Source organism: Nannospalax galili, unplaced genomic scaffold (genome assembly GCF_000622305.1).
Source record: "Nannospalax galili isolate Female #2095 unplaced genomic scaffold, S.galili_v1.0 scaffold232, whole genome shotgun sequence".
Classification (NCBI taxonomy): Eukaryota; Metazoa; Chordata; class Mammalia; order Rodentia; family Spalacidae; genus Nannospalax; species Nannospalax galili.
Window position 1 is genome coordinate 758,141 of NW_008331488.1, and position 13,033 is coordinate 771,173.

At 39.3% G+C, this 13,033-nt stretch overlaps 1 protein-coding gene across 2 annotated transcripts in view; it reads left to right on the plus strand.

Moving 5' to 3' along the window:
• Nell2 (neural EGFL like 2) overlaps window positions 1-13,033 on the plus strand; it is a 367,564-nt gene that overhangs the window by 163,370 nt on the left and 191,161 nt on the right. For both annotated transcript variants that reach the window (XM_008826521.3, XM_008826515.1), the window contains exons 12-13: window positions 2,443-2,545; window positions 7,981-8,109. In XM_008826521.3, the coding sequence (XP_008824743.1) occupies window positions 2,443-2,545; window positions 7,981-8,109 (232 nt within the window). The remainder of the gene's footprint in view (window positions 1-2,442; window positions 2,546-7,980; window positions 8,110-13,033) is intronic.

Genomic DNA, 13,033 nt, shown 5'->3' on the forward strand with positions numbered 1-13,033 from the left:
TTCCACTTGACCTTTAATTTTCATTTTAAATATCCCTTGTATATGGATTTGAGGATATAAAGACTATGTAAAATATTATAATAAAGTGTTTTAATCTGATTGTATAAATAAAGTATGAGCATCTATATAATTATTAAGAGTTGGGGAAAGGAAAATCCTCAGGGTTTGGCCAGGATAAATGAAATCTCCAGAAAGATCTATTTCATGCATATTGATCTGAAAGTATTAGAAAATAAACAAGGCAAAGCTGACAGATTTCAGTTCTAGAAGGGGAAGACTCTGGCTCATTTTATTATACTGGAAACACTTCCTTTGGTTTTAAACCAGTGTTCTTACAATGTAGGTCAGATCTTAAGAAAATCAAGCCACAGGAGCATGCAAATGGACCTGGGCCTCTGTTTCTAGCTGAGGCTTTCTGTAAGTGCCTTTACCCCAAAGTGGGTTCTAGTTATGTCCCACTGTAGGAAACTGGGCAGTTAGTTTCTAAGGGTGATCTCTAATTTTGAAACAAATGCTGTATATGCTAAACATTTAGAACATTTGCAGTCCCTAACTCAGTGTGTATAGGTTTGATAACATTTTGCCACACATAGTTACTCGAACAGTTGCTCATTTCATCACAAATGTGTTCAGTATACATGAAATAAATAGTACACTTTATTCTATTTTTGTTTTTGAGCCAAGGTCTCTCTTGTAGACCTAGCTGGCCTAGAACTCACCATGTAGACCAGGCTGGCCTTGATCTCAGAGATCTGCTTGCCTCTGCCTTCTGAGTGTTGGGATTAAAGGCATGTGCCACCCTGCCTAGCCTGGAACCTTTTAATTTTTAAACAAAAGGCAATGTGCCCTCCCACTGTCTCAGTGCTTCGCTGCCCAACAGTAATGTGAGCCAAAAATACAATTTTTTGGCTCAATTTTCTATATCTGGTCCCTATATCTAAAGCATCATTTCAACATGAAATCGTTATAAAAAATTCTTCTAACCATGTGGTTGTTAATAATTTTAAAAATTATTCGTAAGTATTTTCCGTCCTTTTACAATACTTGATCCTAAAAATCTTGCATTTCCAATCACATCGTTGAAGACCATATGTAGCTAGTGGCTGCAGATTGGACAGCTCAGTCCTATCAGCCCATCTTGAACTTCTGTAGTTCTTAACTACATTCTTGACATTAAGGACTTCCTTTCTTCATCTCAGGCCCTTAGGTCCTGTATTCACAGTTTTAAGTGCCTGCTAGATTTTTCATGCTTCCATTCTCCAGGTTGTCTATTCTAGCGACCATTTCTTCTTTTATTGTTAGTTTTGTGGACTTGAAAGTAGACCCTAGGGTTTGTGACGTTAGTGGTAGCACGGAACAGTTTATGGTTTTGAAAGTAAGTCAGAGCTGCTCTGTCAGACCAGAGGAAGGTTGGCCTTCATCCATTTTTACATTTCAGCCACTTTCCTCATAAGAGATTAGGGTTTGCATGTGGAAGGTAGGAGTTACTTATTTCTTTATGGAAGCAGTATTTACTGCACTGGTATATAAAAGTCTAATCTATTGAGCAGTAGTTAAAGTGGAGGCCTATAAACTTCAAGGCATACCATACTATGTCTGGTGGTAAGCAGATGGAGCACCATTCAGGACCCTTGTTAAAAGGTGAATGCTAGGAGTCAGGTGTTTGCATCTTGGGCATGGCTGTTCCAGGATCAACATATTTTCTATTTTGATTTCTCCTTGAGAGTACTTCATTTATTTCAGTTGCTAGCTCCATAATGATTTACATTAATTTGTTCATTCATTCAAAAGCGCCGACTAGTGCCAGAAAATGTACTAAACAATCTGCAAAACACAAATCTGACCTTCATTTTCCCTTCAGTTTTGAGTGTGAGCATCAGTATCTTTTACCAAAATCACTTGTAAGACTGGGGACCCTTTTTCATTTTGGTTTTTGAGACAGGTTCTTCCTGTAGCCCTAACTGGCCTGACACTTGCTATCCGACCAGGCTGGCCTCAACCTTACTGTAATTGCCCTGCCTCTTACTCCCAAGTGCTGGAATTAAAGATGTGTGCCACCAGGCCCAGTGAGAGAACTTTTAAAGAAAACTGACATGACCACATATAAAAAGTTCAGTTTCATTTATAGCAAGCTGTTGCTCCAATTCAAGCTCTGTCTTTGCTTTGTCACAGGGTTTACAAATATGTTGTAAGAATAACAATTTCAGGGTTGCATAGGTGTTTGGTCTGTTGTAGGCACAGATGCAGTGTGCTGGGCTTTGCTTCCCAGTGCTTTCCAGTGAGATGTACTGTCATTTGGCGGATGAGCCCATGACCCTGGCAGAGGTTCCCTGGATGAAAATTTCCCTGGCGTATTAGAGGCTTGTCAGATGCTATCTACATAACTTCTTGGTTAAGTCCTAATAATGAAATTCCAGGCATCTCCTTTCTGTCATCTAACAGGATCAGACCATGAAGCTTCTTGAGAGCACAAGCTGCCCGGCTTTGGATTGCCCTGAGTCTCATCAGATTGCCTTGTCTCATAGCTGTTGCAAGGTTTGCAAAGGTAAGACTTCTATAAATAATGCCACTCACATAAACAACATAGATGGAACTGGAGGACATTATGTTAAATGAAATAAGTCAGGGACACAAAGGCACATACCACACATTTGCAGTTTTATATAGAAACTAAAAGTTAATATCAAAGTGGAGAATAGAGCAGTGGTTAACAGAGCCTAGAATGGAAGATGGGGAGAGACTGTTACAGGATCGGGTGCATTTGGATAGTGGATCTAAGTTCTAAGGCATGATGAGGTTGGTTGGCAATTGGATATTTTTTAATTGCTAAAGGAAAGGATTTTGAGTGTTCCCAGCACAAAGAAATGGAATGTGTCTGAGATGACACCCCAATTACCCTAATCCAATCATTATACATTGTATGCATCTACTAAAACGCCACAGTGCATCCCATAAATATGCACAATTAGTATGTGCCAATTAAAAGCAAAAATGTACTAAAAGATTTATGTGTAAGAGTCATTGTAGGAGGCTAGTATAAGAAATGAAAGAACATTTTATGAATGGACTATTTTCAAAGACTAATGCTATTCACCTAAGTGCATTTGAAATTTGCTATGAAATTTGCTACATGGTAGGTAGCCATGATCTATTTGCTGAAAAAAATGAAAACTAAGATACTTGAAGTCATTTTTACTATGTGTCTGAACCTGTCTCAAGCTTTGGATCTCTGAATCCTGCTTTGCTAAAGAAAGTTACACAGCAGTTCTGACTTAGTTATCTTACTCTTAGGTCTGTTTTCAATTTCCTTAGTTTGTTTCTGTAACTGACCTACAATACTTTACAGTATGACTACTTCAGACCGCTCATCAATTCCACTCTCCAACCATTCGCTTCTTGACTCCAGAGAATGCATAAATGTGCTTTGCTTCCGAGATAAGCCTAGAACCAATATGGAGCTGGTTCTAAAGTTGTAATTCAATATAAGGGAACACCATAGCTAGTCATGAATGTGATGGACTACCTCAGCAATTTCCCTTAATAAAGGTTCTTAAACTTGGTATCTTATTGGAGATTCAGGCATTAAATAAACATTATATGAGACTCTTGATCCATGGCAACTTTGAAATTATAGGCACTGTCCTGTATTCACTTGAGGTTCACATTTGTGAGTCTATGGCCCACAGGAGACGAGGCACCTGAGGGAAGCCTGAGGCTCTTTGCCTTTCTGTGCTCCTTAGTGCTGGATGGTACCGGGAATGCACTTGGTGTTCATACCAGTGTGCTTGAAATATCTGATGAGCCGGAGGGACTGTTAGCCCATGCTGAGAAACGCCCTCTATGCTGGGTAAACTACAGCTTACAGAGAATGTGAAGACACGTTTTGTAAAACTTAGACCATTTGGTTTAAGCTACTCTATGAAAAGCAGGTTAAGATCACCCCCCACTCTCAATCTTAGCAGCGGTGTTACATTTTGTTTTCATTTTCAATTGTTCTGTTCATTCATTTCCATTTATTCAGTGAAAGGTTTTAGATATTTTTACATTTTATTAGTGTGCATGAATGCAAATCTAATGGTTCATCCCCCCACCGAAAGGAATATATGGACCCCAACAAGTAAACAGGCTTTCATGCTGTCTAACTAGGAGCTCAGGTTTGCCCCAGTGCCTCCTGAGGTGATCATTTTCAGGCTGGATGTATTATTCCCAGGCAGACCACTGGCATTCCATACACATCTCATGATACGTAGTTAGAAGAAAAGCTTAATATCTTCATGAGTTATGTACAAGTCCCAGAGCTGAACTTCAATGGCCTTCATTACTTTACATTGAAGAAATTATTCTGTCAGGTGAGTGGAATGCAGTAACTGATGTGGCTTTATCCTGAATGGAGGTGGAATCCATTTTCCTAAAAGCACCTGGACAAAAAGTAGGAGGGAGGGAGCTAGAGAGATGGCTCAGGGGTTAAAGGCACTGGCTGCTCTTGCAGAGGACCTGGGTTTGATTCCCAGCACTCACATGGCAGCTCACAACTATACACAACTCCAGTTTCAGGGATCAGATGCCCTCTTCTGACCTCCATGGGCATTGCATGACATGGGTGCACTTACACGCATGCAATATACTCACACAAAATAAAATAAAATAAAATAAAATAAAAAGCAACACTTACTAAAAAAAAAAGTTAGGAGGGAGTGCTTCTTCCCAAGTATAACCAGGTCTCCCACCAGCAGATAGCAGTAGGTGCTTGGTATTTATTGTCATACCAAAAAATACTCACAAAATCATTGAATTCTTTCTCCTGATACATGTAAAACATTCTTGTTGTTTGTAGCCTCCTTTTCTGCCTAACGTGGACAGATGCATTTTTATATTTTATAAGAAAGTTTGAAGTTCTCAGGAAAATGGAGCGTCATGCGCGTTTGTAAAGGTAGAGAGAGCGAATGTGAGGCTAAAATCTAAAGGAAGAAACAAAGGAAGACTAGGTTATGTTAGACATGACATTCATCTGTAACAAATATTTGGACTTATTCTATGATTTAAATACTCATGTATTTGCTTTTAGATTAGTAGTAATAGTATAATTGCTTTACTTATTAACAAATATTACACTATATGCTTCTGCATAGGTGATCTCATTTGAGTCTTATATTTTGGCAACTTAGATATTATCCTAACTTTAGAGGTTACAAAAACTAATGGCTGAGAAATTCATACAGCTAGGAACTTACACAGACCAGCAGTGGCAGATGAAATGTAAACCAGGGTTTGCCGCTTCAAAAGCTAGGCACATGTGACTCCACACCCAGTGATTTAGAATATAGACTACGTGACAACTGTGTAGAGATTTGACGCAGATCTCTGCAGATTAGAAATAACTCTCCCATTGCTTTGGAACCCCACACCATTAGTGGAAAACCTGACCCTGAGATTTTAGTATATAGGGAGTCAAATACCCAGTGGAGCCAATGATCTGTGTGTGTGTGTGTGTGTGTGTGTGTGTGTGTGTGTGTGTGTAAAGAACAAATTAAAATAGATGTTGGATATTGTTTATAATAGAGTTTGACTGATTGGAATGTGTAGTTTCAGATCTTTGGATTAGTAAACAACCTAAACAGTTCCTGTACCTAAAACGGAGAAAGGAGGACCACACTCCTGTTCCTTCTGGAAAATTCTTGAGGCAATTAAGCACCAGCTGTGCATAGCATGATCAGAAACCAGCTGTGTGTATAACATGATGTCTGAGGCAGGAATGAACATGGAGTGCATTGAGTATCCAAGATCCTCAGTAACACAGGGAGGATTCTTTAAAACAAGAAATCAAGTCAAAAGTTGATGTTTTTGAAAACTACAAACTCATGAAAACAGAAAGAAAAAGCATCAGAAATAATTCCTACCTTCTTTTTTATTGAGTATTTTCTAATTTCATACAATATATTTACTGGTACAGTAGTGGCACTTTTATCTTGGGGGTAATCAACAGCTGTCTAATTGGACTTAAGGCCTGCTCAATAGGAAAGCACTCATGTGTGGTACTGTAAACATAGTCAAATACACATGGGTATTGGGGTCATAGAAAAAACCCTACTTTTCTCATACCCTACTTTTCTCACACCCTAGAACAAGGTATGAAGTCCTACATCCTTAGCCACAGCCCTCTAAAACCTATTTGAAACATTATAGACAAAATCAAACAGATTTAGTAAGACATTAGCACTTCATCTCTTAATTTTCTGCACACTTTAAAAATGGAATCATTTTTAATATTAACTTTCAATTAACTTAGGATAGCTATGAAGGGATGGTTTTTTTTTAAAGCTTTTTAACTTTAGTTTGATGATGTGCTGAGCTATTGGGATAGATAGTAGAGATGGTTTTTTTTGGTGAAATTGTTTCCCTTCAGGCATTATAAAAAGATAATGAAATGCATTTTAAGAAATATGATCTTAACTTACTTATAAAGGAAGGCAATAAAATGACCCTGAGAGAAAGTGTGTTCAAAATTTTCCTCTCAAGAATTTTGGTTGTAATTCACCTTAATCCTGAGAAGTTATATTATTAAGAGGGAAGTTCAGGTTTTAAATGATTTAAAGGGGATTGTTGACTATAGTTTTTGTGTTTATTTAATTTTTGTAGAATTCACTCATCTATTTGATATTTTTCAGGCTCTTTTTAATGATGTTTCAGGAGCATTAGACTTCCTAATGATTACTACATTGTACCAATAGTGTTTTTCTGCATGTCACAGTTGCATTTAGTTTGATCTCTGAGAATATTCAATACTATAGGCACAGAGTTATCAAAATGTGCTCAATTCATGATCATGGCCACCAGCTTGATTGCAATAGGATGAGCCAATTTAGATCTTCAAGTAAAAGTCTTTTCTTGGCTGTATAGAGACAAGTTTCTTTCAAGCTGTATAAAATATATCCTTGCCCTCTCCTATGTGAGCTGAAATACTACTTCATTAGTCGGCATGAAGCTGGGTAGATAATCTTTAAATTGCCTAATGCATAACTTATGTGTTGAATGACGTAACCATGTAATTTCCATTAAATATGGATTCCACTGTTCAAGACGTTCACTTCATATTAGATGATATTCGAACAAAGTTCAGACAGGAGAAATCCTGAGGGCTGAATCCGAATGGTGTCACTGTTTAGGAAAGCTCCTTCTCCCTTTCTTAGCCTGAAGATGGGATCTGTGAAATTTCTGTAATTCATAAAAATTCCCTTTTGAGTGGTTATAGTTTGCTGTGCACATCTTCAGAGAAAATTAGATTAAAGTGATGTAATTTTCATTTTGAACACTTTTACAGAAAAAATTTCAAGCTCCTAAGCTGTCTATCTCGTTTCTTAAATATCCAATGAGCACATTTGCTCTGGTTTGTTGGGCATTCAGTATTCAATTTAATCACAAAGAATCCTCTTCAAACATAGATCTATAGTCAGAATATTAAGGATTGGGTAGCATTTATAAAATTTTAAAAAAGGATCTAGAGAATGCATTCGAAGTAGGGGCTAATTGAGTCGACCTAAGGGCCATTTGCAGTCATAAACTCAGCTGTGTGGCCTACTGCACAGGAGGCCTGTCGGCAGCTGTGGGTGGAGGAAGGTCCCAGAGGACCACTCCTCACCGTTGGACTGTTTGGTGCTGATAGATTCAGGAGAGAGGGAGTCACAGGCTTCAGATGTATATCCACTGGTGACCCCACCAGGCTCCAAGGGACACTCCCGATCCAATCGTCACACAAATGGCCCTGGTTCACAAAATCAAACCAAAACTCATGAATCTGAGAAAGGGACTGGTGGTGGTGGTGGTGGGTGGAGAGGAAAGAGCAATCAGAACAGATTGTTACCTGTGTGCAATTGTCAATTAACAAATGTGACACAAGTCTTAGGGAACATAGCCTCGACATGAAAGGAAACTGAAGTGGTTTGTCTGGTCAGTCTCGTTCACTTGAGTCACCTTCCCTTGTAGGCTATGACTTCTGCTCGGAGAGGCACACTTGCATGGAGAATTCTGTCTGCAGGAATCTGAACGACAGGGCTGTGTGCAGCTGCCGGGATGGTTTCAAGGCTCTCCGGGAGGACAATGCCTACTGTGAAGGTAATCCTTCTAATGAGGTGTAGCTCGGCTGTATAAATTTACCAGGATTACTGCATGCAAAATTTATTAATTTCCCAGGTTGTCAAGTTGATGGGCCCATTAAAAGCAGTGAATTTAATTTGAAGCATATTAATCAGCTAAAAATAATTATCTTTCAAATTAAAGTTTTCCAGCTATCTACTATATGTCAGACTAATAAGTTAATGTGGCTGGTTTCTTGAATTAGAATGATAGTTCAGTGTGAAATTGCCTTCTTTTTTCATAATTAGACATTCAGATAGCTCACATATTGACATGATTACTGTGCCCTGCAGTTAGAATTATAGTAGGGTTTTTTCAAGACGATGTTGTGTAACAAAGGCAATCCATTAACAGGAAGATAAAGTGTCTGCTGCTACTTCTGTTTGCTGCTATAAGTAATCTCAGTGGTAATCTCCACGCATGGTGGTACTTAGTAAATAGATCCAGTAGAGAAAATCATTTCTTAGTTACTTAAAAAATTTCAACAAATATCCAAGGTAGTTTATTATCAATTTGTTCAATCCAAATACAGCGAGAGACTGGAGAGGCAGGAGAGATGGCTAGGTGGTTAAGAGCACTGGTTGCTCTTGCAGAGGACCTGAGTTCAGTTCCCAACACCCACGTCATGGCTAACCATCTGTAACTCCAGTTCCAGGGAATCTGATGCCATCTTCTGGCCTCTGGGCATCGCATGCATGGGTGCACTTACGTACACGCAGACAAAACACTCATACACAAAATAAATTTTAAAAAGGCTACTTTTCAGTTCATCTTTTGTGGCCAGTGAAGAATGCCCGAGACCTATTACTTTATAAACAATAGAGGTCTATTTGCCCTGCATTGCTGGGAGCTGTGAAGTCCAGGAGTGTGGTACTGCTGCCTCTGTCTGGTGAGGGATTTCCTACTACTTCCTAACACAGCAGATGATGTCAAATGCTGGGACAGCATGCTCACTTTACTCTGCTGTGTAAAAAGGCACTGCTGCACTGCCCTCATGACTTCTCTAGTACCTGCCAAAGGCCCCAGCTCCTGGTATCATTTACTTGTGTGTTTAGAGACTGAATTTTCAGCGCATGAACTTTGGGGGGACATAGTCAAACCATATCAGCTTCAGAGAGATCAGGAAAAATCCAGAAAAACTGAAAGGTACTCTTTGTATTGAGCACAACAGATGAGACTGGAGACATCAGCAGTAGTGACTTACAGAAAGCTGATGATAGAGCCAGCTGGTAGTGCACCGAAGGGTGTATGGACACAAGGGACCCCAAGGAAGGCAGAGACCTTCTATATATGTGCCTATGAAGAAAGAGAAGGTGGGGGGAGGAAAGAGAGGGGAGGGGGAGAGGAAGTGGATTCAAAGGAGTTTACTACCCACCCACCACTTTTGTCCTTTTAGATTATGTTCCTTTCTTCTACCACAAGTTTAACCATGCAGATGATTCTTTTTCTTAAATAAGTTTTACAGTTACTGGAATTTTTACAAATTTTTTTTTTAAAGTAGGGGTTTTATGACCTCACAGCATGTCCAGCTTTTAGACATAAGAGATCTAAAATATCTGGAAATAACTTGTTATTTTAGTCTCTTGTAAACTATGCAACATATTTCTCTTTTTGAAAGTGTGTTTATCTCCATTCTGTGTTCCTTGTCTCCTGTAAATCTCACTTAGCCACCTCACAGTACAGTCTCTAAAAGCTGTCTGAAATTAGATCAAGGATCACGTTTTCTGAATGGTTCTTCACTACATGTCTGTTTCCACTTTAAAAAGAAAATTGTGTGATCTTTGATGCTTTGTTCTAGCTTCCTTATCTTCACGATTAACTATCATGTGAAGGTCATCTTGGCAATGTCTCAGTGTCTTCTGGGCTCACTAAGTTTGTCTTCAGAACTGTGGCTCCTAGAAATTGCAGATTTGTCAGCCAAAAGGAGGTTATAATGCAGATCCCTAACTTTAGAGTCTCTGGTATTTTTCTGTCCAGGCTTTTGATAGTGTACTAAGAACAGCAAAGCACTTGATGTAAAAGAATCATTTACATAATTTCATGTCACATATTATAGAAATGGGTAAGTGATGACTTACTGATGAATTTACATGCACATGGGTGTACTGCACATGGGGCCCAGAGGCAGAACTCAGGTAAGGTCCTTTAATCACTCTCCACCTTTGTATTTTGAAGCAGTTTCTCAATGAACCTGAAGCTCATGGATTTGGCTGGGGTAGAAATCCAATAAGCTTCAGGGATGTGCCTGTCTCTGCCTCCCCTAACCTTAGCACTGGGGTTGCAGGCACACACCACTGTACTTAGCTTTTAACGTGTGTTCTAGAGATTCAGAACTCAAGTCCTTATGCTTGTGAAGCAGGCAGTTTATTAGCTAAACCATTTCCCCAGCCTCTGGATGTCGGCTTTTACCTCATTGGACCTGCTCTTTAGTCATTCTCTTCCCCCTTGTCTCTGTCTAGCCAGGACTCATTCTCCTAATTTATGTTCTCAAAATACCATTTTTTAAAACCATGTAAAGCTTGAACTTCTTTGTCAAGACTTCCAAGGCTCTGTGTCATCTGGTTTTACAGCTGTTCATCCATCAGTCCTTAGCAAATCACCCTCAGCTCTTAGGATTTTGCTAAAGACCAATGGTTTATCTGTATTGTGGATTGAATTATGTCCTCATAAAATTCAAACATTGTATTTTAACCCCAAGTACCCCAGAATGTGATCTTATTTGGAAATACAAATCTTAAAGACAAGTTCTTCATAATTTTTTCCACTTATATGTTTATGAATGTTTTGCTTGAATGTATGTACGTGCACCATGTGTGTGCAATGCCCACAGAGGTCAGAAGATGGCATCAGATTCCCCAGAACTGGAGTTATAGATGGTTGTTAGTCGCCATGTGGGTGCTAGGAACAGAACCTGGGTCCTCTATAACAGCAGCCAGTATTCTTAACTGCTGGTCCATCTCTCCATCCCTTACAAGTTAAGTTCTTAGTAAAAATGAAGTCATAGTAGAGGGAGACCCTTCCCAGTATGATGGCTGGCCCTAAAAGAGGAAATTTTGGACAGACACATAGGGTGAGTGGCATTTGAACACAAGGTAGAGGTCTGGGTGATGTGGCTATAGCCATGCCCGTCATAGCTAGATGGAGACCTGCAGCCCTCACAAAGACCAACTTAAGTGGTATTAATCAGCCCCTTAATTCCCAACTCTTGGCCTCCAGAACTGTGAGGTGGAAAGTTCCTGTGCTTAAGCTTACACTCAGCTGATGGAACCTTTCTAGGTTAGCTCAGAAATTGAATACACTCTGACAGAAATACCTTTTGCTAATCGTGATCAAAGACTTAATCATGCTTCTGGGCTCTACATGATTTTAATCTTTTGGAAGATTTCTGGGATTTAGTACATCTAGACTTAATTTCTCAAATCCTTTCATTTTATCAGATGGAACAATTAGTACCATGCTTGGTGCTGGTTTATAGCCAACTGTCTGATTATAGATGATTATACACCGTGCTCCTGACTAAGGGATTCAGATATGTGTCCGTATTTATTTTTCCCAACGGTAATGTTAACTGTTTGTGGTCTTAGACTGTTCATTTTCTTTGCGGTCTCCTGAATTTCTAAAATAGAAGTAAAATCTATTGAGAAATAGGCAATGGGCCAGTGGGGGCAGGGACTGAGTGTGAGCAGTGGTTGAGAACCATCAAAGTACCGACCATGAATGCATGGAAATGGAAGCGTGTTTTGTAATTAAGGTGGGACAGTAAAAGGAAATATGGTTTATTGGCAGCCTTAAGTGTTTAGGGTGAACACGGCACTTTTCGCCATCTCTTCACTGAGGCTCAAGTCAGGAGAAGCACTGAACTTGCTTCTTATATCGTATATAAGAAAGCCCAGTCATGATGCTGATTTTTGTAGCTAGAAAGGGATTTAATTTTTACGCATTTTGAAAGAAAATGAATTGTGTATTTGTAACATTGTTAATGTATTCAATTACATGTGACTGATAAATTACGTGCATATCAAAAGTTCAAAGTTTTCTTATCTCACCATTGCGCCTACTGAGCAGTTTACATGACCTAAGATTTTAATTCTCTCTACAATTGCAAACCAACTGGGACATGGACTGTCTAGGATGTGGGCGGTACCTAAGTGCTATGAATCTGCAGTTAGGCATCTTACTGTTTAATACCTGCTATTGCTCAGACATAGCACTCTCAAACAAACTGGACATTTAAACAACCAATCCAAATATCATTTCCCCTTCACATCATAAAATAGAATGCACTGTCTTCTGTCATTTTTGTGTTTTAGTATCAGGCTATGACTCATGAGCAAGGCTCTAGCATATGTGCATGGTGATGTGACCGCACTGCACTGAGAAGGACCTGCTTCATTTTATGCTGCAGTGTATTTTCTCCCCTGCTGCAGGTTGTCCATGGGCCACATTAAAAAGCAATCGCATCTCCTAATAGCTATGTCTTTTGGAAGCATTTAAACACCTTTCAGATGCGTCATTTTATTTAATCTGAAAATTCCTTGGTACAAACATTCTTTATTATGGCTTAGGAAACTGAAGAGCTTATGATACTAGGGAGAAAAAGTGTCCCGTAGAGGGTTCTTTGTCTCATTCATAAAAGCGTTTAAGAATGAACCAAAATGGAAGCTTTAGGTCAATTTTTTTTAATTTTAAGGAAAAATCTTCAGGGCAGGCAAGTTGGAAATCTCAGCAGCTACCTTGAGAATGGAAAGAAAGAGGGAAAAAAAGTCCACGAAGCCATGCAGAGTTAGAGCCTGCACGGAGGTCAGACAGGAGGAAGGCTGCCAGCCACATGGTGGGGAGAGGAAAGCTTTAGAGAAAAGTAAAGTACAAGATGCTAGAGCATCCCAAAGTGTTAAAGAAAGCG